Genomic DNA, 27,238 nt, shown 5'->3' on the forward strand with positions numbered 1-27,238 from the left:
ATATGTACAGCAACGCCAACCAACCAGAGCTTCCAGGGACTAAGCCACTACCCAAAGACTATACATGGACTGACCCTGGACTCTGACCTCATAGGTAGCAATGAATATCCTAGTAAGAGTACCAGTGGAAGGGAAGCCTGGGTCCTGCATAAGACTGAACCCCAGTGAACTAGACTGTTGGGGAGAGGGCAATGGGGGGAGGGTTGGAGGAACACCCATAAGGAAGGGAGGGGTAGATGTTTGACTGAAACCGAAAGGGAATAACACTGAAATGTATATAAGAAATACTCAAGTTAATAATAAAAAATAATAAAAAAAGATAGGCTACACGCTCACTCAAGCTGATCCAAAGTCAGTACTCAAATTCTTGAAACAAAACACACAATACAACCCCCTCCCCCATGTGCGTGCTCTGTCTCCTGCCCAGGTAGACAAACACTCCTGTGGAAAACCACCAGTTTAAGCAAACTGATATACTACTATCCCTGCCACCTTCTGTAGTTAAGATTCTGTTTTTTGTATCATGGGAGCTCAAAAGCAAAATTACTGGTCAGCCATTATTATAATTGGACATATTAAATACACAACTTTCAAATAAAGTTAAAATTTTTCTTAATGGTAGAATACATTTCACAGATAAGATCTCATGGTATGTACCCATTCCTGTACCTCATTACAAAATCAAAGTACACAGGAATTTCTTGAGTCTATTCACAAAGATGAAAACTGATTTCACCTAGGTCTCTGTCAGATATTCCTGTTTCCCTGATTCTCAATGCTGCTTTGTAACGTTCGATTCATGATGGAAGCATTGTGAGGCTATGTCGACTGGGATGTCAGCTATCATTCCCAGTTGCAGATGTAGCAAAACGAAGTCAGATGTGGCTTCAGAATTTCTCCCATATGCCCAAAAACTACAATAGCAGTTTGAGGAATCACACTCATTGAGTGCCAATGGAATCTTTAACTGTCCAGAAAATCCTTTGTGAGTATATATCAAATAACGCTTACAGAAATTTCTAGTAAACAACTTCAAAGACCTTAGTAAATTCCTAAAGTCAGGAAAATATTGATCAAAGGAAATAATTTTTCAAAGAGAGACAGGGAGGGGGAAGAAAGATACTCTGAAATATCTCTGTATTATTTTCTGACAGCTCCTTGGTGTTTGGTATATCATCATAACTGAAAAATTAATTAGTATACTTAGTTGTGCTGGGGCCTTACCTCCTCTCCAATATCATAAAGCAAACACAGACAAAAGGTGGAGAAGCTGCTCCTAAAACAGAAAAGCAATAATTGATCAGTAACTTCCATACTGCTTGTTTCGTGCCTACTCCTAGGGAGACATGAATGGCCAACAACAAACTAAAGAAGCCATTCCAACTCATTCTAGCTGCCTCACTGAAGCAACCACCAGAAAGCTGCATGGATAGAGTCCTCCCTTCTGTGGACCTTTTACCCCACCTCAGCATATCCAACCAGCATTCAAGCTACTTCATGCACCCCAGAATTGCTATGAATGGAGCTCAACTCAAAATTATAAAGTTCCTTAATGTATTATTAGATCTTTTCATTTTTTTTATTTTTTGATAATTAGATGGCACAACTCTCAAGCACAAATTTTATACAAAACAGTGTGTCAAAAAGAAAAAAGTGTACCTTCCCTTCAACTTTAGCACTTCCCAAGAAGACCACATACAGCTGGGGCAGAATTATGTACAGCTGAGAGGACCTGGTTTAACGACCCTTCCCAACACTCATTCTATGATATTATTCTTGTTAGCTGTCAGTAATCACAGCTCTGTTAAATTAATTGGTAAAATTTTTCTCAGAGAATCAAGTTTCACTTGATGTTGATCCAGATTTATTAGGGAAAAAAATATCTACTAACTGATCAAATTGACTAATAGCAGTAAGACATTATCAACAACTTGAATTTCCTGTGACAAAAGACTTTAAACATTGTATGAGAATTTATCTAGTCTAGTCTTTCATAGTCAATTTTTTAAGAAATTACTCTTGAGAAGTAATGGCCTTTGTTTTTAATAAAAGTGTGGTTCTGACTGCTTCCGACATTCTAATCTTTTGTTTCCTGTGACCCATGAAGCAATTATTTCAATTTGACAGCCTGCATCCTTCTGTCCTCCACAATCAGTGATCCATACAAACATAAGTCACTTTAAAACATTTGGCAAAAAATGTATCTAGGCAGCAAAACAATTTCTAGACCAAGCACAAAGACGGGCTGTTTATCTTTTTAATAAAATGGCCATGTTACTAGAGAACACGCTGTTCAGAACAGCCCCATGGTTGGCTTAGAAGATCATGAAAATGGACAACAGGTTGTGCAAAACAATCTGCAAGCCAGCAACTATGCTGGAGTTCCAGATGCTACATTTCCCACTAGCAACGCTCCAGCAGGTCAGGGGAAATGTGGTGGCCCAAAGACCAATGTTTCCTATGATTCCATAATTTTAAAGAGGTGGTTACAAGGTCACATGAGCTAACCCTTCACCAGTTGTTAGTATACTCTATCACCTGGTGGGGCTAACAGATTTAAGCTATTGGAGAATGAAGTCTAACATTCAGGAAAAGGGGATTTTCTCCCAAATGAGCAGATTGCATTAGATATGGTTACCTCCCTTTAGCACCTGGATTTATTTTAAACATAAAATTGTGTACAACGCTATGATCTCTAAATGTAAATTTAAATTGGATTAGGCAAATTTTCTGTAATTACCCTCATTTTTAGGCTAGTGTACATTGTATCCATTCATCTTGTTTTGGATAATGAAAATAGCAAGTGTTTATAGAACCTAAAATATATTTATTATGCTTAAAAGTCCAGCTGTCATGAGCTACAGGAAAAAATGTGTACAGTAATCCCCATGTTATCCATTTCAGTGACTCAAATGGGTATGCATAGTACCTTTAAATAAAATTATGCCTCTAGGAATGAAATATAAAATGAAAGTTAATAATGTGTCTTTCCCTGATTTTTTTCGTCTCCCACAACCAGTCTTTCTGCTGTTTCAAAGCATTTTTTCCCATTCTCAAAATCCTTCCCACAAAATAAATGTCTTCACAAGTAAAACAACCCATGTTGTTAATATGTCAGTTCTAATGCATAATTCTAGCCATGTGGAAGCTCTAAGCTCAACAACATGAATATATCACTAATAAAAATTTAGCTTGTAACACTTGGGCTGTTTATAAAAGGTATTTTCTCAAATTCTTCTGGGATAAGGCTTGAGAATGAAATATTATAAATACCCCACACACACATAATGAGGATATGCATCTACATATGAACCCTCAACCCTGTCAACTCCAACCTGTTGGACAGTGCTTGGGTCACAGTGCCGTGGGTGGAGTTGCCAAGGTGAAAGCTGTGACTATCACTTCTTTGTTTCAGTAAACATTATCAATACATCTTATCTTCTGTCAATCTTACTGTCCCTTTACTAGGAATCAGAGAACGGTATTTAAGAAAGGATGTGTTCTATGAAAGTTCTCTTTCTTCTCGAATTTTCAACCGTAGCTACCAAAACTGAATATTTGGCAAAAGTAAGCTGAAGCAACAGTTGATTGTTCCAAAGGAGAATCTCCCACCAAGGTGAGTACTTGTTCATAAATATATAAAGTTTTATGACTTCACAGTTCTGAGTTTTGCCCTTAGTATGAAGCATATCATTCTTGTGACTTTTAAGAGAAAGAGCCACAAGGACAAAGCATTTTAGGTGGTAGAGCACACTGAACTTTAATAAGTAATGAGGGAGAAGGGATATGAAGACCTGGCACACTGCACAATGTGCACCCAACTTTTGCAATCTGTTGATTTCCCAGCTGATGTATTTTGATGGTCTCTACAGTAAAACATGAGTAGACGTCCTTTGAAGATAGCCATAAATGTAGATTGGCATTGCTGCCTTTCCTGTTTGAGTTACATTTATTACATATTCTTGAGCTAATTTTAAGACAGCACATTAGCAGTGTACAGAGATAATAACAGCTGCTGCATCTGTAAACAGCTCTTCCTACACTTAAAGAGGGCACAAAGACCCCAAGACCCCTTGTCAACATAGTCTTCATAGTTGAGCTTTGCATTCCCAGAATCATTTCCACAATACTAGGATACATTGTAGAGTTATTGTCAGTTTAAAGTCCAAACTTTGACAGCCAATTCACATGCTGTTTAGCCACAATTGGCTTTTGAGAATCACTTGAAAGAAAGGCTTATGAAAGCAGTAATCATTCAGTAGACTGATATGAGTAATGAAAGTGGTGAAGATAATACCTCAATAATTTTACCAAAATATTATTTTCACAATAACCTATCCACACTGGCAATACCTAGGCTGCATACACACATGGTTATCTTCTCTAAAAATCCTGTGCCTCACTAAATGTGGTAGCAGCATTTGTTCGTCATGTTACCTGACTACAGTCAGAATTCCTTCTAAGTTTTCATTTTAAACTAAGGAACATGCTGTTGACTGACTTGACTAACTGTGGTCAATCACTGACCTTCTTTCAGGAGCAACATTAAGAAATGAAAAGGGAAACTTTCATCTTGGGCCTGTTGGCTCTTCTTTCATATTTTACGGTAAGTTCCCCCAGTGGCCAATATCCTTGATTCACTTATTGTCAAAACTTCAAAAGACTTCTTGTATTTTTGTTCTTGTTTTTTTGTTTGTTTGTTTGTCTTGTTTTTTTACTAGCAATAGCCTTTATCACTTAAAAAATGGTGTTAGGCTCCTGCTCACTATAGACTTGCTTTGATTTATCTTTCTGTTTCGTGCATGTTTACAAATTGTGAGGCCAGTGACTATAGCAAGGAAGGAAAGATCTGAGCATAAATAAGCAAGATAGGCCAAGTAGATTTGGAAGGAGCTCTCTAGCACTTACCTAGAAATATCTCCTTTTTATTTTTAAATAGCGCAAGTTATGTTTCCTGGGTGTTTTGAGACTATGATAATGGTAATATAGATAACTGAACTTACATGATAAATTTCCTGAAAGGATAGCATGCAGTATTTATACAAGTTAATGATTATCTCAATAGTATGTAACCTGAATACTTATAAATAAAATTAAAGGGTCTCTCTGATTCCTGAAAATATGCTGGTTATAGTTGAAGCATTCCTATTAATTTACTTAATTGAAAAATAGGAACAAAAATCATTCACTTAGTACATGAAGTGCTTGACTGAAGGGACTTTCTCCTCAGCACTATCATTCACTTAATAAACAATGTTAATTCAAACTTTTGAAGCTTGGGTTAAACTCTGCAAAAAAAAAAAAAAACTAAAAACATATAATGTAGAATGATTGGCAGGTCATAATAAGAACACAAGCAAACACATCAGTAGAATTATACACATCAGAGAACAGTGCCCTGAGTTTGTGTTGTCATGAGCATGGTGTGTAGAGAAGAGAAGACAGAACCTGGAAGGCTGAGAGCTTGTTTGGCATCTTACGACTATTGACCTAATACAGTATACTGAGCCTAGGACTGTGTAACAGAAACACTACTGTTGCTTTAAAATGGAGCTCTTTATTGAGTCTTTACCATCCACCTAAGAGAAATATTCCAGTATCCATCTACATTACACAATTGACACACAAAGGTCGTGGCAGTCTAGTCATATGAGCAAAGTAGCATTAGGTTTTGAAACTTATTGTGACATTTATATGGCTGTACAAATGTTTTATCCGGATTAGGACATCTCTCTCAGAAACACTTGCTTGACTGTTAAAAATATACATCTCTGAACCCTATCTCAGACCTGAGAGACTAAGCCTCACAATGAAGCAAGATTGCATAAATTTCTTATGTATGCTGGAATCTGAAACTATTGGAATAAATTTTCTTAAAATTAAGTCCTTATAGAGTCATAGCTTCATAAGACAAATAAAGAGACCTCTTAATATAACACAACTAAAAGTAATACATCATATGAAAAAAATCTAAATGAATGATTGCCAGATTTATTCTGCTGAACTAAACTACATTTGGTAGCAATGCCACAAATATAAGTTGCATTAGTAAATCTTATCTGAGCTTCCAAAATGTTAATAGAATGCAAATCAAATTCCCACAGACAAGTAAACGGGCACCTAAGACACGCTGAAGGAGAGTGTCCCTACAGTGCCTTCCAGATGTCTAAAAAGGAAATGGTGGCACTGTCCTCTCTCGCCAACTCTCTGTCCCATGTTGTAGACAAGTTCTAGGGAGCCTTGCATGGAGCATCAGTTTTGAGAAGTCTTCATAACTGTATATCTTTGATTATTTTGATTTTAACGAAGTGACAGGTTTCCTTAAAGCACTGTCACTGTGTACTTTAACTCTGCAAACCTAAGCTACAGGAAGGTGCTTCTTAAAATGATGTTTTTCTTTTTTTTTTTTCTTTTTTTCTCCATCTTTATTAAATTGGGTATTTCTTATTTACATTTCAAATGTCATTCCCTTTCCAGGTTTCCATGCCAACATCTTCCTAACCACACCCTTGACCTTTTTTTTTTTTTTTTTTTTTTTTTTTTTTTATTAACTTGGTATTTCTTATATACATTTCAGTGTTATTCCCTTTCCTGGGTTTCCGGCAACATCCTCCCCTCCCCTTCCTTATGGGTGTTCCCCTCCCACCCTCCCCCCATTGCCGCCCTTCCCCAACAGTCTAGTTCACTGGGGTTCAGTCTTAGCAGGACCCAGGGCTTCCCCTTCCACTGGTGCTCTTACTAGGATATTCATTGCTGCCTATGAGGTCAGAGTCCAGGGTCAGTCCATGTATAGTCTTTAGGTAGTGGCTTAGTCCCTGGAAGCTCTGGTTGCTTGGCATTGTTGTACATATGGGGTCTCGAGCCCCTTCAAGCTCTTCAGTCCTTTCTCTGATTCCTTCAATGAGGGTACCATTCTCAGTTCAGTGGTTTAATGATGACATTCGCCTCTGTATTTGCTGTATTCTGGCTGTGTCTCTCAGGATAGATCTACATCCGATTCCTGTCAGCCTGCAGTTCTTTGCTTCATCAATCTTGTCTAATTGGGTGGCTGTATATGTATGGGCCACATGTGGGGCAGGCTCTGAATGGGTGTTCCTTTAATCTTTGCCTCTCTCTTCCCTGCCAAGGGTATTCTTGTTCCCCTTTTAAAGAAGGAGTGAAGCATTCACATTTTGATCATCCGTCTTGAGTTTCATTTGTTCTAGGCATCTAGGGTAATTCAAGCATTTGGGCTAATAGCCACTTATCAATTAGTGCATACCATGTATGTCTTTCTGAGATTAGTTAGCTCACTCAGGATGATATTTTCCAGTTCCAACCATTTGCCCTAACTTAATTTCATAAAGTCATTGTTTTTGATAGCTGAGTAATATTCCATTGTGTAGATGTACCACATTTTCTGTATCCATTCCTCTGTTGAAGGGCATCTGGGTTCTTTCCAGCTTCTGGCTATTATAAATAAGGCTACGATGAACATAGTGGAGCACGTGTCTTTTTTATATGTTGGGGCATCTTTTGGGTATATGCCCAAGAGAGGTATAGCTAGGTCCTCAGGCAGTTCAATGTCCAATTTTCTGAGGAACCTCCAGACTGATTTCAGAATGGTTTTACCAGTCTGCAACCCCACCAACAATGGAGGAGTGTTCCAAAATGATGTTTTTCTAGTCTGAAAGATTATAGAACTCTCTTACCTAAAAAGTAAATGGTTCTATGTATTTAAAAGTATCAATTTAGAAAATAACTTTTTCATATAACAATAAAATATTCTTTGATACATAAAAATCTCTAAACATAACTTTTAAAATCACACTAGCAGCAATCTCTTGTATTCATTGCTTCAGGAGAAAGTTCTCAGACGTCTAAGCTTGTTAAGCTAAATCTTTTCCCTGTGAGGAAAAGCTGTTAGCTGAAAGTCATAAGCTAAAAATCATAATTCTTAGCATGATAAAAGAATGTAATTAAACTTAGCATTTAGAACATTTAAATATCAGCGGTTATGTTTATAAGATGCGATTTATCTGGTTCATATTTGTATATTTGCATTGTACCATGGATACATAGGGTCATTGTAAACCTCACAAAAAAAAAAAATCTTAGCAAGCTGGGTATTTTAAATGTTATAATAGATGGTACAGAGCTGGACCAGAACTAGCCTAAATCAGATAAAAGAATGAGTGACTGAATCACTGTGGAACTGGCTCCTGAAGTTAACCAACAGCTTACAGATTCCTATCTGCTACAATGTGAGAAACAGAGGATCTGATATGAGATCCAGAGGCAGAGTAAAAGCCTGACATAAAGGTGCAGACCACGAAGAATAACGAGGGGTCTGTCCCCACTGTGCTCGGGAGATGGACAGTGGCTGCACACATACCCAGATCCTCCATCTCTAGCACAGAGAACGCAGTTTGCAGCACTCTCTAACCACTAATATGCTGACCATTTCTTGTCCCAAGAACAAGAAATAGTAGCCTGAAAAAATAAACATGGAACTATAATTAAACAGAATATAGAATAAGCTATGCTTAAAAATGAATAAATAGAACCAGCAGGGTAGTGGTGGTGGTGGCACACGATTTTAACCCCAGCACTCAGGAGGCAGAGGTGATGGATCTCCAGGAGTTCAAGGCCAGCATGGTCTACAGAGTGAGTTCTAGGGCAGTCAAGGCTTCACAGAGAAACCCTGTCTTGAAAAAAATAAAAATAAAAAAAAAACAAAAAAAACAAACAAATCGACTTCTGGGTCAGAGAGAGGGGAAGAGAGGTGACAGAAAAAAGTGATTTGCTTTTGGACAGGGAGAGATTGAGGGGACAACGTGTAGCGAAATAGAGGCCCCCAGTTTAGATGGCAGATCCACCAGAATTCGCCACCGGAGGATTTAACTTAGAATGGCTTATATTAGGATGCTAGCTGCTGTGCCTAGCGATTGAGTTGTCTGATGATTCTAAACTAAGAATGTGTGCTGGTTTGCTCTCATGAGGTGACTCTACTGGCTTCCAGAGAAAGGTTGCTTGTCATACGTCCAGGAAGAAAGAAACCAAACAAACAAACAGCAAAAAGTAACAAACACAAAAGGCAGAGGCAGAACCACTGTCATCAGCTGGCAACAAAGCAGAGCATTCTTAAGGTCCTCTAGGGAGGAGTACGCAGCAGTAGCACTTCCTGGCAAGGAGTCCCATGGCACCCCAAAGGACGGACGCCCAGGAGGAATGTGTGACTTTGAATATTTTCAGATGACCTTTAGTGCATTCAGAAACTTGAAATGTTCATGTTCCATAAAATATCCTTACTTTCTTGGCAAAAAAAATATGAATCACAACAGGTACTAGGCAGCTAACTAAGAACGTTCCTATACACTCTATTACACTGGAACTCTGAGAAAAAAAAAAACCAAAGTTTTTATTAAATGTATATAAAAGTACCCTTGGTGGGGGGCATATTTCTTTGTGGGTTCCTATATTCTCAAAGTTATATGACAGCATATGGGATGTGCTGTTGGATGTGGGTGTTTTTATGTGTGTTACGGGTTACATATAACACCAGACTGACCTTGAATGCTATGTAACAAATGACCTTAAATCCTGACCTTCTTGTCTCCAGATCTGAAATGCTGAGATACAGGTCATGGACTTCATACACAACCAGTGTTTGTTGTTTGTTTGTGGTTTGTTTCTTTATTTCTTTATTTCGAAGTATTTTTAAGATTTTTGTGATTATAACATACTCTCACTTCCCCCTTCTATTTTCTTCCTCCCAACTCTTTCATATGTATTCATTAGTACATAAATATATGCTGCTCATTCTGTAATACTTGGATCTACAGTTGTTCAAGATTGACCGTTTGTACTGGATATCCAACGAGTGTGAATTCTGTGGGAAAACCATTTTTACTGTTCGCAGCATTACTTACAGTTGCCTGAAGTTCTTTGACTTGTATTGAATAGGTTTTTTTTTCTAGTTTATTTATTTTGAGACAGGTTCCTTTAAAATTATCCAGGGTTAACTTTAATTCCCTTAGGGTCCAGACTTTCACTTAACTCTTTATGATCCTCCACCCTCAGTGCTGAAATTATAAGCATGATCTACCACACTTGATTCCTAACATTTTATTTTTTAAATATTTTATCATTTTATTTATTCTTCAGTGATTAGAATTAAATTCTTGAGCCTATCCATGTTGAACAAGAACTCTACCAGTAAGGCATTATGTTATAGTTTTTGGACCTGGGTTTTTCTAATTAATTTGACTATAAATGTATACTTACCATCCATTAAAAGGATGGTAATATGCATTTGTAAAAGAAACTAAAAAAAAATAAATTAATTAAATAAATCCCTTAGAATTCCCTTAGAATTCTGAACTATAGTAATTATACATACTTAAATAACTTGGACCATACAATACGTCTTAAGATTCTGTGAATTCAATACGAGCTAATAAAAATATTTTATATAGGGCCTGGAGAGATGGCTCAGAGGTTAAGAGCTCTGCCTGCTCTTCTAGAGGTCCTGAGTTAAATTCCAAGCAACCACATGGTGGCTCACAACCATCTATAATGAATTCTGATGCCCTCTTCTAGCATGCAGGTGTACATACAGATAGAGCACTCATAATTAAAAATAAATCTTTAAAAAATTATTTTATATAAAAAAACTCTATGAACTTACAAAACTCTGACAACCATTCAAAGTCCCTGAAGATTTTGTGCAAGGCTACAAGAATGGTTCCATTGGGCTCTTAGATAATCCTGATTCTGATGCTATTGGCAACATAAAATCTTGAGTTCACAGTTCCTGAAATCCCAAATGAGATTGAGAAAAGGAAGGTTTTCCTAAGGGTTTGTAAAAATGTTCCCCTAAAATCTCTCTGGTGAGAAAGGAACTGGAACTTTGAAACAAAGTAAGGGAAGTACCTGGTTGTCACTGACTCATGCAATTCACTGACCCCAGAACACTTACTGATCACCCACTACTCATCAGATGTGTAACAACTGATACCAATGGCAGAAAGACATACAGCTAAACACCTCATAAAGCATGGGAAAACAGACCATAAACTACATCTGCAACGGATGGGAATGTGGAGTTTTTAGATGTGACGGGACACATTTGCCATTGTACATGAGGTTGACAGATATTAAATGGACATGTGATTAAAGATATGATGTAGGAAAAGAGAAAAGGCATGCAGTACACATCCTTAGAAACATAACCTCATCTAGGGCACCTTTGGTTTCAACCAGAATACTTAGTGAGAGAAACGGAGACAGAAACTTCTAAAATATTTGAATAGCATTTATTTACTTAATTCCAGTTTTTAGGCATACCAGGAGCACAGAAAAGAATAGATAAGTACAACCTCTGATTTCAGGGAGCTGATGGCCTCTTTGAAGACACTGAATGGATTGTAATAACAGCCAGGGCCAGAGTTGATAAAATTCTAAAACTAGGTAGGCTGTGCTCCCACTAGTAACTGGTCATCTGGGCCAATGAAGCTCAAAATGAACACAGCTATGTTACCATGAAACTTTACCAAAACAAGCAAGTCAGAACTGGCCCGTACCTTAGTTTTGTCAATTCGAGGCCTACAGAAACTCAAATAAGGCAATGAGGAACTCAAAAAACCAGTACTTTGCTGAAAAGGAACCATTGACTTCACTCATCATTAGAGTTTGCAAATGTGAGATTTAGGTAATATGCATTGCCAAACAGTGTGCTGGATACTGAATGTCATTAGCTCTCCTAAGATACTGCTACAGCCTGTTTTATAAGTGAGAAAGCAAAAACACAGAGATTAAATAACTTACCCCAATTCTCATAATCTGTCAAGAATAAAGTAAGATTTTAACCTGTTTTTACTTACCCACATATGTCCTGTCTCTCAATACATAGAACTAACTATAATCACCCCTATTCTAAGAGCAATCCCTCAAGTACTGCAAAAATCACATTCCACACACACACATAAATTTTCACCCTGCAGTTATGCACTCTATTTAGCCTATAAGCTGCAAGGTTCCCCTTTCTCTATTGACTATTTCCATTAGCACATGCATGTATGATAACATCACCTTGATGTCTGTCTAGTTCTCCACTAGTCTTACACTCTTCTACAAATTGCTATAGACCTTCCGGAAAGAACTACATCTTCACTTATTCTATTGCTTTCTCCTAAATCTTTCCCAGGCTGACTTTGCTCACACAATTTGGATTAAACCACTCTTATCAAACAGTTGATTGTCATTTCTCATGGTGATGATAGCTAATGGTATTTAATATGATCATTGTCTCCTATGTGATTCGAGTTCTTCAGTTTTACTCCATTCTTCTGCCTGTTTGTTTTTTGTCTACCTGACTGAACATTTCTTTTTTCTTCTAGTCCAGATATATCTCCTCTTTATGAAATTTAAATGTCAAGAGTAGCCAGGTCACTGTCCCTACATCATTTTCTTCTCTATCTTTAACCACAAATCTAGTTACATATGTCAAAAAAGTCTTGTAATCACCCTTCACTCTATCCCTTTCCAGACCCACTACTTCAGAAAATGCTATCTTCAACCCATGTCTTAATGCTAACCGTGTCTGATCACCCTGCTCTTACAGATCTGAACCAAACACCATAATTCCTCACCTGTTCTGCAACCATATCTGATTTAGTGCTTTCAATCCTGCTCTCTTCTGTAATTTCTTTTTACAACAAAAGTTCTTTTAACAACATACATTTTACTGAATCACTAATTTGCCTGAGATCTTCTAATGGACTTCTAGTACTTTAAGTAATGCAGAAAGCCCTTACCCCTACAAACGGATGGTTCTGTGGTCTTCCCAACTGACCTTAACTCTCATACTTCATTACTGACCAACTCAAGTTTGTTCACAGTAGACGTTTCAGTGACTCCTGGATTTACATGCCCAGTACCATTTTAGTATCTTTGGCTCATCACCTCTGTCTAAGGCTCTCTTCCTCAGTACCAATCTGCATTTGCTCCTGACCTTTACTTATTCCAGGTTCCCTATTCAGAGTCCTTGTTATCACACCTGCCTCAGTACTCACTGTCTTCATACCATGTCATCATTTTCACAGCATTATTTACATATTATAACTCATGTTTACTTTAACTTTCCCCTCTATAATAAGATTGCCATGAATAAAAGAACTCTGTTTCATTGACAGATAGATGTCTGAGAGTTGCAATAGGACTCCAGCAAATACTGGAAAGAAAGGAGAGAAAAACGAAAGAAAACTAAGGGAATTCAGGTTTCTCTAGTCCCTGCACTTGAGCTCATACACTGTGAGATGATCTCTCCTCTAAATATATAACATTTGACTGTGAGTCTTAGGATCAAGAAAAGAAAATATTCACCCAAAAAGATATATCATGGTGCTATATCTGTTGCTAACAACCAACCCCAGATATAGCATGTTGATCTACTAAGTCAGCATTCAAGAAAAAACATTTAAAATTAATTCTGAAATATATGTATTAAAATCAAGTCAGTTACAAATATAAGATACTTTGAAAATGATACAAAAATATCAAAATAATGAAGGTAGGTGAAGTTAGGAATTCAGTTTGTTTAGGGACATTAAAATATGAATATCACTTTATCTTATGCAAAATACTACAGATTTTATTAAAATTATGCTCAATAATTTGTTTTACTTAGTGAGTATATAACATACTATTCATATTATATTTAAAATATATATTTTGTGAATATTTCTGAAAAAGGCAGATTTTGAGAGGAAATATTCTTCATTAGCTGCTACTTAGTCAGTTGACTAATTCTGAATTTAACTCTTTGTGTAAGCCACACATAGGGAGAAACATTTTCTCACATTTAAGATATTCTTAAAGGTGATTAAAACCAGAATTTTCAAATACACTTCAGAAAAGTTTGAAATTTACCCCACTAATCTGTCACCAAAATATTGTCATTATTTTCCCCATGTCAATGCCTTTCAGCTCTAAGAGTTTACCAGGTATAATTATGTATCAAAATAGAAAATGAAAAGTACAAATGCCACTGTCAAAGACTTCTCAAATGGGTTTGTTGCTCTTTTAAGACTTAAGAATTTATTTTATTGTGAAAATACAGGATATGTTCACTTCAGAGAAATTTAAAATTTGCTTTAGAAAGTTCACAATTAAACTTTGAATTGATTCAACCTGGTAACTGGATGAATATCTCTTAAGGATAAACATTCAGTGGTATGCATATTCTTATATTCTGTATCTCCATATCTCAATGCACAGCATTTAAGATCCCTCATCCTCTCTCAGGAACTCATACAAAGATTGATTACCCAAGAGCACTTGTAATGATCTGACCTAGAAACTACTTGTAGTAACTTCTCGGATTTAGTGAGAAAATATTCTTACACTTTTAAAATATTCTAAGCATCAGTAACTAGCTTTTGTGGTTTATGCCTAATTAAAGGTTAAAATAATGTTAGATAATAGAAAATTCTATACTAAATGATTAAACAATTTTAAACAATTCCATTTACAACTATTCCCTTAAAGTTATTTTAAACAAATGCATTCATTCTTCATTCATTAGTTTTGAGCTTCTACCACATATCCATCATTACTCTACATATTTTAATCATAATAATAAACTCGATAAAAATCTCAGTCCTCAAGGGCACACCATATTGAATCACTTTTAAGAAGCTATCAAATGTTGAGTTTCCAGAGAAGGTATAGTTGTATTTGAATGTAGACAGATATGTAATAGTAATAGAAGTGGCAGTCAAAGCTCCACTTACAGAACTAACTGTATAATCAAAAGTAAGCTAGTATCTTACTCAGCAATCAAGTGTAACACCTACAATATTAGGACTGTTCTCTCATAAACGATTTTTAAAAACTCAAATATTCAACTTTTATTGTATTCTAATAAGCCTATCCTTTCAGTGGTATAGTAATTAAAGAATGGGTTTATTTAATATCTGGGCTATTAAGTGGAGGCCCACCCTTGATATCCCCTGAACATCAAGTCTCTGGGAGACTAGTCTATTCCTCTCCCACTGAGGACAGACAAAGCAGCCCAGCTAGAATATACCCCACAGACAGGTAACAGCCTTTGGGACAGCTGTAACCCTACTCCCACTCCACCCCAACCTCCCTCCAGATGTTTAGGACCCACATGAAGATCAAGATGCATATCTGCTACTTATATCCAGAGAGGCCTAGGTCCAGCCCGCATATGTTCTTTGGTTGGTGGTTCAGTCTCTGAGAGCCCCAAGGGTCCAGACTAGCCAACTCTGCTGGTCTTCCTGTGGATTTCCTATAATCCTTCCTTTTACTCTTCCATAAGAGTCCCCAAGCTCTACTCACTATTTAGCTATGGGTGTCTGCATCTGTCTGAGTCAGCTGCTGGGTGGAGCTTCTGAGGACAGTCATGCTAGACTCTTCTCTGCAAGCATAACTGAATATCATTAATAGTGTTATTAATTCCGGTAGTTTCTATGGGATGGGTCTCAAGTTGGGCCAGTTATTGGTTGACTACTCTGTCAGTCTCTATCTGCCTTGCTTGTATTGTAATCTGTAAGACTGTATATCTTACATGATTTTAGAGTAATGTGAGGAAAGGTTCATATCTTCTTTCTCTTTTTTCTGGATATTAGAAATATATCTTATTTATACCCACTTTGTTATAAGTGGTATAAATGTAATAAAAACACATTCACTCAAAAATTCAAAACCCTGATTTCATCTGATTTTTTGCAATGGTTTGATAAATAGTATTTCCAGATCGCCCCCACTGGAATGTTTGTTATCATTTGAAATGATTTCCAATCATGCTTTTTTATTTAAAGCAATTTGCTGGTATTTTTTTATTATTATTAACTTGAGTATTTCTTATATACATTTAGTGTTATTCCTTTCCGGTTTCCGGGCAAACATCCCCTCCCCTCCCCTTCATTATGGGTGTTCCCCTCCCCATCCTCCCTCTTGCCGCCCTCCCCCAACAATCTAGTTCACTGGGAGTTCAGTCTTAGCAGGAACCAGGGCTTCCCCTTCCACTGGTGCTCTTACTAGGATATTCATTGCTACCTACCTATGAGGTCGGAGTCCAGGGTCAGTCCATGTATAGTCCTTAGGTAGTGGCTTAGTCCCTGGAAGCTCTGGTTGCTTGGCATTGTTGTACATATGGGGTCTCGAGCCCCTTCAAGCTCTTGAGTTTCATTTGTTCTAGGCATCTAGGGTAATTCAAGCATTTGGACTAATAGCCACTTATCAATGAGTGCATACCATGTGTGTTTTTCTGTGATTGGGTAACCTCACTCAGGATGATATTTTCCAGTTCCGACCATTTTGCCTCTGAATTTCATAAAAGTCATTGTTTTTTTTTTTTTTTTTTTTTTTTTTATTAACTTGAGTATTTCTTATGTACATTTTCGGTGTTATTCCTTTCCCAGTTTCCGAGCAAACATCCTTCCTCCCCCCTTCCTTATGGGTGTTCCCCTCCCCATCCTCCCCTCTTGCCGCCCTCCCCCCAACAATCTAGTTCACTGGGGGTTCAGTCTTAGCAGGACCCAGGGCTTCCCCTTCCACTGGTGCTCTTACTAGGATATTCATTGCTACCTATGAGGTCAGAGTCCAGGGTCAGTCCATGTATAGTCTTTAGGTAGTGGCTTAGTCCCTGGAAGCTCTGGTTGCTTGGCATTGTTGTACAAATGGGGTCTCAAGCCCCTTCAAGCTCTTCCTGTTCTTTCTCTGATTCCTTCAACGGGGGTCCCGTTCTCAGTTCAGTGGTTTGCTGCTGGCATTCGCCTCTGTATTTGCTGTATTCTGGCTGTGTCTCTCAGGATCGAAAGTCATTGTTTTTGATAGCTGAGTAATTTTCCATTGTGTAGATGTACCACATTTTCTGTATCCATTCCTCTCTTGAAGGGCATCTGGGTTCTTTCCAGCTTCTGGCTATTATAAATAAGGCTGTGATGAACATAGTGGAGCACGTGTCTTTTTATATGTTGGGGCATCTTTTGGGTATATGCCCAAGAGAGGTATAGCTGGGTCCTCAGGTATTTCAATGTCCAATTTCTGAGGAACCTCCAGACTGATTTCCAGAATGGTTTTACCAGTCTGCAATCCCACCAACAATGGAGGAGTGTTCCTCTTTCTCCGCATCCTCGCCAGCATCTGCTGTCACCTGAGTTTTTGATCTTAGCCATTCTCACTGGTGTGAGGTGAAATCTCAGGGTGGTTTTGATTTGCATTTCCCTTATGACTAAAGATGGGAAGCATCTGGAACACATGGGCACTGGAAAAAATTTCCTGAACAAAACACCAATGGCTTATGCTCTAAGATCAAGAATCGACAAATGGGATCTCATCAAACTGCAAAGCTTCTGTAAAGCAAAGGACACTGTGGTTGGACAAAAGCGGCAACCAACAGATTGGGAAAAGATCTTTACCAATCCTACAACAGATAGAGGCCTTATATCCAAAATATACAAAGAACTCAAGAAGTTAGACCGCAGGGGAGACAAATAACCCTATTAAAAATGGGGTTCAGAGCTAAACAAAGAATTCACAGCTGAGGAATGCCGAATGGCGAGAAACACCTAAAGAAATGTTCAACATCTTTAGTCATAAGGAAATGCAAATCAAAACCACCCTGAGATTTCACCTCACACCAGTGAGAATGGCTAAGATCAAAAACTCAGGTGACAGCAGATGCTGGCGAGGATGCGGAGAAAGAGGAACACTCCTCCATTGTTGGTGGGATTGCAGACTGGTACAACCATTCTGGAAATCAGTCTGGAGATTCCTCAGAAAATTGGACATTGAACTGCCTGAGGATCCAGCTATACCTCTCTTGGGCATATACCCAAAAGATGTCCCAACATATAAAAAAGACACGTGCTCCACTATGTTCATCGCAGCCCTTATTTATAATAGCCAGAAGCTGGAAAGAACCCAGATGCCCTTCAACAGAGGAATGGATACAGAAAATGTGGTACATCTACACAATGGAATATTACTCAGCTATCAAAAACAATGACTTTATGAAATTAAATAGGCAAATGGTGAACTGGAAAATATCATCCTGAGTGAGGTAACCCAATCACAGAAAAACACACATGGTATGCACTCATTGATAAGTGGATAGTAGCCCAAATGCTTGAATTACCCTAGATGCCTAGAACAAATGAAACTCAAGACGGATGATCAAAATGTGAATGCTTCACTCCTTCTTTAAAAGGGGAACAAAAATACCCTTGGCAGGGAATAGAGAGGCAAAGATTAAAACAGACACAGAAGGAACACCCATTCAGAGCCTGCCCCACATGTGGCCCATGCATATACAGCCACCCAATTAGACAAGATGGATGAAGCAAAGAAGTGCAGGCTGACAGGAGCCGGATGTAGATCTCTCCCGAGAGACACAGCCAGAATACAGCAAATACAGAGGCGAATGCCAGCAGCAAACCACTGAACTGAGAATAGGACCCACGTTGAAGGAATCAGAGAAAGAACTGGAAGAGCTTGAAGGGGCTGGAGACCCCATATGTACAACAATGCCAAGCAACCAACCAGGGACTAAGCCACTACCTAAAGACTATACACGGACTGACCCTGGACTCTGACCTCATAGGTAGCAATGAATATCCTAGTAAGAGCACCAGTGGAAGGGGAAGCCCTGGGTCCTGCTAAGACTGAACCCCCAGTGAACTAGATTGTTGGGGGGAGGGCGACAAGGGGGGGAGGATGGGGAGGGGAACACCCATAAAGGAGGGGAGGGGGGAGGGGGATGTTTGCCCAGAAACCGGGAAAGGGAATAACACTTGAAATGTATATAAGAAATACTCAAGTTAATAAAAAAAATAAATAAATAAATAAAGTCTGATTAGCTTGTGGTTTCTATTTTCACTTTTTTCAAGAAACATTTCTCTTTTGATTTCTTCTATAAATTATCACATGGTAAATAGCATATTAAGTCTTGGCGAATCTGTGAAAGTTTTGAAGATATTTTTATTGATTAGTCCTGTGTATGCAAGTAATATTGGACAGACTGCAGGTTGCATTCATATATTTATATACAGATGTATCTGTGTGTGAGGTGTGTGTGTGTGTGTGTGTGTGTGTGTGAGAGAGAGAGAGAGAGAGAGCGAGAGAGAGAGAGAGAGAGAACAATTAATGGGAAAAAAGTTTATGAATTTGAAAGAGAGAAAGGAAGTACATTTTGGAAGGCGTTTGGAGGGAAGAAAAGAAAGAGCAAAATGACATAATTGCCATCTCAAAAAAAAATAAATTTTAAGGTATATGTAATTACTATGTGTTGGTTTTGAATAAAATAAAATAATCACAAAACATAGTTATATATAATAAAATAATAAGTTTTAATGTTCTACAGCACAGTAGTGACTATATTTTATAAAAACCATATATGTATTTTATGAGGTACTCAAAGTCTCCAAACACAAAATAATAATAAGAAATATACACATAATTACTGTCATTTGATCAATGCATGTATTGATATTGCCTATATTTCACAAATATATACCATATAAATGCAAATATATATATTGAGTTCAGCAAAATATTCTTAAATATTTAATACAGAAATGTTAACTACCCTTAGTTGATCACTATATGTTGTATACTTGTATAGAATTATACTTTATCCCTCTAGCTTATACAATAGAAATAATAATTAATACAAACATAGCCATATATGCTAAGGTTTGAAATTCAAATGATGGAATTTAAAAGTTTCTTTTTCTTTTTATTTCCACAGCCTGGAGAAAGTCATCACTTCCGGCCAAAACCACATCCATACCAAAGGCCACAGCAACCCATTTACCACAGACGACATTCACAAGTCTCTTCTGTTTACCCAAGATATGATCAATATCCACGTTATTTCTATGTTTCACAGAAACAGCAAGCTCAAAAACCTCAAATTTTACCAATTCAAACTCCATGGCAACGCGTCTGCCCTCCAGGATATACTGTGAGGCTGCTCCGTCACCATCATTCTAGGTTTCTATGCGTCCCTAATAAACAGTTAACCCCTGACAAAATAGAAACAAAAGTCACTACACCAGCACCGACCACCAAGCCTACCACAGATTCAACCACACCAGCACCAACCACCAAGCCTATCACAAATTCAACCACACCAGCACCGACCACCAAGCACCGACCACCAAGCCTACCACAGATTCAACCACACCAGCACCGACCACCAAGCCTACCACAGATTCAACCACACCAGCACCGACCACCAAGCCTACCACAGATTCAACCACACCAGCACCGACCACTAAGCCTACCACAGATTCAACCACACCAGCACCGACCACTAAGCCTACCACAGATTCAACCACACCAGCACCGACCACTAAGCCTACCACAGATTCAACCACACCAGCACCGACCACTAAGCCTACCACAGATTCAACCACACCAGCACCAACCACCAAGCCTATCACAAATTCAACCACACCAGCACCAACCACCAAGCCTACCACAGATTCAACCACACCAGCACCAACCACCAAGCCTACTACACCTAAGCCTAGCACCTCAACAGACATACCTACATCAACTAACTCTGCTAACAGCTCTTCCTCTACTACTACATCAAGTACCACCATCCAAACTACAACTCTGTCACCTTTTCAACAGATGCTTCAGTGGCTTCAGATGTACTTTGGTTAAAGTAGGATGGGATGGAATGGTCTCCAAACTGTCAGAACAGTTTTATCTCTTAGGATAAATAAGCCTCAATGATGATTTTAAAGAAATCAACCTGATCTTACTAGAAAATCAAACAAATAAAAACAATTTGAGCAATGAAATGCATCTCTTTTTGTCCTGATGACTACCATGCTATCCTGTGTTTTACCATCTACCACCAACTGCTAAACAGGCTTCCTAGAAGAAATCAGGGAGCCTTTGATTGAAAATACCTGTCTATATACACAGATGTTTACATATATACCTATTGTAAGTTGCATGAGTTTAACTAAAAACAAAAAAATACAAGCTATTAAGGCATTCAATCTTGTTCCAATGAAGCTGGAAAGGTACCTAGGCATGGTGGGACAAAGGGAATATAAAAGTAAATAAATTAAATTAAGTAAAATAAGCAGAGAGACCCATCTTCCCTGCTTGCTGAGTCCTCTGGAGAAAGCAGAGCTGCCCTGAGCAGACTGCTATACCAGGGCGACCTCCATTCTTCCCACACTTCTCTGCTCACTTTCATCACATACATGGATCCTGAGTCATCCAGGTAAGCTTCCCTTTCCCACCCATCTTCCCTACTTGCTGACTCTTTTAATCATGCCAAGCTGTTCTGAGCAGCCTGCTATACCCAAGTGGACCCCCATTCTCCTGTGACTTCTCTGCCCACCTTCATCAGACCTAGGGCTCATGAACCATACAGACCTGCAAATACAGAACCATACACCCCGAGGATACCTGTCACAAGTCTGCCACACCATAACCATAGAGGCCAATGCCTCTCCCAATACCTACTACAACAGGAACATCCAGAAATCAAAGCCATCCAGATGGCTAAAGGTCCTCAAAAGATCACAATCAAAAGTCAGGGCAATATGACAGCTGCAGAACACAGCTACCCTACTATAACACGCCCTGGATATCCTTTTTCTCTCTTTTTTTTATTGTATATTTTTTATTTACATTTCAAATGTTATCCCCTTTCCCAGTTTTCCATCCATAAACCCCAACCTTCTATTCCATACCCCTTCCCCTGCCTTCTACGAGGGTGTTCCCCACTCATCTACCCACCCCTTCCCACCTCCCCTCCCCTGACATTTCCCTATAACTGGGGGTTCTAGCCTTGGCAGAACCAAGGACTTCTCCTCCCATTGATGTCCAACAAGGCCATCCTCTGCTACATATGCAGCCGGAACCATGAGTCTGTCCATGTGTACCCTATGGGATAGTGGTTTAGTATCTGGTTGATCCGTATTGTTGTTCTTATGAAGTTGCAAAGCCTTCAGAAATAAGAAAAGAATAAATATTGAGCCCTAGTGGTGGTCTCACCTGTGAGCTTGGGTGTGTCAACACTCCAGGGGGACATAGTCCTACCTGAGGACTCAGGTATACCACTCCTGGGCATATGCCCAAAAGATGCTCCAACATATAACAAGGACACATGCTCCACTAGGTTCATAGCAGCCTTATTTATAATAGCCAGAAGCTGAAAACAACCCATATGTCCCTCAACAGAGGAATGGATACAGAAAATGTGATACATTTACACAATGGAGTACTACTCAGCTATTAAAAACAATGACTTCATGAAATTCACAATCAAATGGGTTGACCTAGAGAATATCATCCTGAGTGAGGGAACCCAGGCACAAAAGAACACACATGGTATGCACTCACTGGTAAGTGGATATTATCTCAAAAGTTTGGAATACCTAAGGAAAAATTCACAGATCATAGGAAACCCAAGAAGAAGAAAGACCAAAATGTGGATGCTTCAGTCCTTCTTACAAAATATTCATGGGAGGGAATTCAGGAACAAAGAGTGGAGCAAGGACTGAAGTAAAGATCATCTAGAGACTGCCCCACCTGGGGATCCATTCTGTAGCATCAAACCCAGTCACTACTGCTGATGCCAAGAAGTGCTGGCTGACAGGAACCTGATATGGATGTCTCCTGAGAGGTTCTGCCAGAGCCCTACTAATACAGATGAGGATGGTTGCAGCTAGTCATTGGACTGAATGAGGGTACCCCAATGGAGGAGTTAGAGAAAAGACTGAAGGAGCTAAAGGGGTTTGCAACACCATAGGAAGAACAACAATATTAACCAACCAAACCCCACCAGAGCTCCCAGGGACTAAACCACCAACCAATGAGTACACATGGAGTGACCTATGACTCCAGCCACATATGTAGCAGAGGATGGCATTGTCCGGCATCGATGGGAGGAGAAGCCCTTGGTCATATGAAGGCTCATTTCCTCACTGTAAGGGAATGCCAGGGTTTTAAGGTTGGAGTGGGTGAGTGGGAATGGGGGCATCCTCATAGAAGCAGGGGGAGAGGTAATGGGATATGTAAGAGGGGGAAAGGGGATAAAATTTGAAGTGTAAATACATAAAATATCCAAGAAAAATAAAATAATAATAAAAATGTAAGTAAATTATATAAATGAAAATAAAGGAAATTCTACAATATACATTTACTTAAGTATAAAAGTACATAAATATGCAAATAACTACAAATAAGTAGAAAATGTGATATATGTTTACAACTTTAATGGTGATGTCTTGATAACATAGAATTTATAACTATAACACATGAGAGGAGCAGAGACAGCGAGGTAAAAATTTGTATAATTTAAAAATAAGGGGTTGGGGATTTAGCTCAGTGGTAGAGCACTTGCCTAGGAAGTGCAAGGCCCTGAGTTCGGTCCCCAGCTCTGAAAAAAAGAACCAAAAAAATAAATAAATAAATAAAACACGCTCTTGCCTCTTGCTCTTGCCCTCTTCCCCTCTTCTCCTTTGTCCCTTCTCTCCCCATTCCCTTGCTCCCTTCCCTCCACATGCTCATGGCCAGCTTTTACTCCTCTCCTCTTCTATTCTTCTTCTCTCATTAAACCTTTCCATGTGGAAAAAATAAAATAAAATAAAACACGTCTTTCTAAATGCTGAGGAGATGATGTGGCAGTAATAATGCCTGAGTATGAAACAGAAATAAGAAAATGTTGGATAGAGGATAACACCTTTCTGTCTTACCCACAATGTCCATCTCAGGACTTTAGGCAGCATAATGGGGAGAAAGAAGGGAAATGAACACAGTCTGACTTTTCCCCAGATAGTAAACCTGCCACATATCCAATACCACAGTATCATTATTTAGAGTAAGTTTCTAGACCTACTCTGGCTCTAAGCCATTACCCACAGCTACAGGGTTTAGACCTGTGTAGTGAATTTGATCTCTAATAAATTGTAATACTATAGCTGAACTAACTTCAGTGTCCCTGGGTTCCCAAAAAAAGGGCTTAGCAGCAAACCCTGGTGCAGGCCTCAACTCACTCAAGCAGATTCAGTCAGCAAATCCATACAAGGAGACACAGGTCCAAGGCCTAACCATCTGCTGAATCAGACATTGGGCAACCTGACTTTATGAAATTCATAGGCAAATGGATGGAACTGGAAAATATCATCCTGAGTGAGGTAACCCAATCACAGAAAACACACATGGTATGCACTCATTTATACGTGGATATTAGCCCAAATGCTTGAATTACCCAAGATGCACAGACCATGTGAAACTCAAGAAGGATGACCAAAATGTGAATGCTTCACTCCTTTTTTAAAAGGGGAACAAAAATATCCATAGAAAGGGATAGGGAGGCAAAGTTTGAAGCAGAGACTGAAGGAACAGCCATTCAGAGCCTGCCCCACATGTGGCCCACATATATACAGCCACCAAAACTAGATAAGATGATCATTTCATTAGATGCTGAGAAAGCATTTGACAACATTTAACAGCCCTTCATGATAAAAGTCCTGGAAAGAACAGGAATTCAAGGCCCATACCTAAACATAATAAAAGCCATATACAGCAAACCAGTAGCTAACATTAAACTAAATGGAGAGAAACTTGAAGCAATCCCACTAAAATCAGGGACTAGACAAAGCTGCCCACTCTCTCCCTACTTATTCAATGTAGTTCTTGAAGTTCTAGCCAGAGCAATCAGACAACAAAAGGAGATCAAAGGGATACAGATTGGAAAAGAAGAAATCAAAATATCACTATTTGCAAATGATATGGTAGCATACTCAAATGACCCCAAAAGTTCCACCAGAGAACTACTAAGTCTGATAAACAACTTCAGAAAAGTAGCTGGGTATAAAATTAACTCAAACAAATTAGTAGCTTTCCTCTACACAAAAGGCTGAGAAAGAAACTGGGAAACAGCACCCTTCATAATAATCCCAAATAATATAAAATATCTCGGTGTGACTTTAACCAAGCAAGTGAAAGATCTGTATGATAAGAACTTCAATTCTCTGAAGAAAGAAATTGAAGAAGATCTCAGAAGATGGAAAGATCTCCCATGCTCATAGATTGGCAGGATTAATATAGTAAAAATGGCCATTTTACCAAAAGCAATCTACAGTTTCAATGCAATCCTAATCAAAATACCAATTCAATTCTTCATAAACATAGAAAGAACAATTTGCAAATTCTTTTGGAATAATAAAAAAACCAGGATAGCTAAAACTATCCTCAACAATAAAAGGACTTCTGGGGGAATCACCATCCCTGATCTCAAGCAGTATTATAGAGCAATAGGGATTTAAAAAAAAAAACTACATGGTATTGATACAGAGACAGGCAGATAGACCAGTGGAATAGAACTGAAGACCCATAAATGAACCCACACACCTATGGTCACTTGATTTTTGACAAAGGAGCCAAAACCATCCAATGGAAAAAAGATAGCATTTTCAGCAAATGGTGCTGGTTCAACTGGAGGTCAACATGTAGAAGAATGCAGATCAATCCATGCTTATCACCCTGTACAAAGCTTAAGTCCAAGTGAATCAGGGACCTCCACATCAAACCAGATCCACTCAAACTAATAGAAGAAAAAGTGGGGAAGAATCTCGAACACATGGGCACTGGAGAAAATTTCCTGAACAAAACACCAATGGCTTATGCTCTAAGATCAAGAATCGACAAATGGGATCTTGTAAAACTGCAAAGCTTCTGTAAGGCAAAGGTCACTGTTGTTAGGACAAAATGGCAACCAACAGATTGGGAAAAGATCCTTACCAATCCTACATCTGATAGAGGCCTTATATCCAAAATATACAAAGAACTCAAGAAGTTAGACTTCAGGGAAACAAATAACCCTATTAAAAAATGGGGTTCAGAGCTAAACAAAGAATTCTCAGCTAAGGAATATAGAATGGCTGAGATGCACCTAAAGAAATGTTCAACATCCTTAGTCATCAGGGAAATGCAAATCAAAACTCACCTCACACCAGTCAGAATGGCTAATATCAAAATCTCAGATGACAGCAGATGCTGGTGAGGATGTGGAGAAAGAGGAACACTCCTCCATTGTTGGTGGCATTGCAAACTGGTACAGCCTCTCTGGAAATCAGGACCCAGCTATACCTCTCCTGGGCATATACCCAAAAGATGCTCCAACATATAACAAAGACACATGCTCTACTATGTTCATAGCAGCCTTATTTATAATAGCCAGAAGCTGGAAAGAACCCAGATGCCCTTCAGCAGAGGAATGGATACAGAAAATGTGGTACATCTACACAATGGAATATTACTCAGCTATCAAAAACAATGACTTTATGAAATTCATAGGCAAATGGATGGAACTGGAAAATACCATCCTGAGTGAGGTAACCCAACCACAGGAAAACACATGGTATGCACTCATTAATAAGTAGACATTAGCCCAAATGCTTGAATTACCCAAGATGCACAGACCACATGAAACTGAAGAAGGATGATCAAAATGCAGATGCTTCACTCCTTCTTTAAAAGGGGAACAAAAATATGCATAGGAGGGGATAGGGAGGCAAAGTTTGAAGCAGAGACTGAAGGAGCGAGCCATTCAGAGCCTGCCCGACATGTGGCCCATATATACAGCCACCAAAACTAGATAAGATGAATCAAGCTAAGAAGTGCATGCTGGAGATAGATCCAGTTCCTGGAGATAGATCTCTTTTGAGAGACACAGCCAGAGCATGTCAAATACAGAGGTGAATGCCAGCAGCAAACTACTGAACTGAGAATGGGACCCCCGTTAGAGGAATTAGAGAAAGGTCTGAAGGAGCTGAAGGGGCTTGGGACCCCATAAGAACAACAATGCCAAGCAACCAGAGGTTTCAGGGACTAAACCACTACCCAAAGACTATACATGGATGGACCCTGGACTCCAACTTCATAAATAGCAGTGAATAGACTTGTTGGGGCACCAGTGGAAGGGAAGCCCTTAGTCCTGCCAAGGTTGGACCCACAGTGTAGGGGATTGTGGGGGGGGCAGTAATGAGGGGTGGATATGGAGGGAAACACTCATATAGAAGGGGAGGTGGAGGGGTTAGGTGACTTGATAGTCAGGAAACCGGGAAAGGGAATAAGATTTGAAATGTAAACAAGTAATACCCAATTTAATAAAAATGAAAGAAAAAACATGAATTATCAAGACAGCATAGAGAAAATGCATTTAAATTTTGTGAGAAAAAAATGTTTT

At 38.8% G+C, this 27,238-nt stretch overlaps 2 protein-coding genes across 2 annotated transcripts in view; both read left to right on the forward strand.

Moving 5' to 3' along the window:
* The window catches only part of Arhgap11b (Rho GTPase activating protein 11B), a 2,648-nt gene extending 625 nt beyond the window's left edge, over positions 1 to 2,023 (forward strand). The window contains 1 exon segment of the mRNA XM_032916759.1: positions 1,998 to 2,023. Within this exon segment, the coding sequence (XP_032772650.1) occupies positions 1,998 to 2,023 (26 nt within the window).
* A 17,697-nt stretch (positions 2,024 to 19,720) lies between these two features.
* On the forward strand, positions 19,721 to 20,685 carry Muc7 (mucin 7, secreted). Its single transcript, XM_032916760.1, is given in 2 exon segments — positions 19,721 to 20,146; positions 20,149 to 20,685. Coding segments are annotated over 2 exon segments (963 nt in total).
* Positions 20,686 to 27,238: the final 6,553 nt, after the last annotated feature.

This window comes from Rattus rattus, chromosome 11 (genome assembly GCF_011064425.1).
Source record: "Rattus rattus isolate New Zealand chromosome 11, Rrattus_CSIRO_v1, whole genome shotgun sequence".
In the NCBI taxonomy this organism is placed as follows: Eukaryota; Metazoa; Chordata; class Mammalia; order Rodentia; family Muridae; genus Rattus; species Rattus rattus.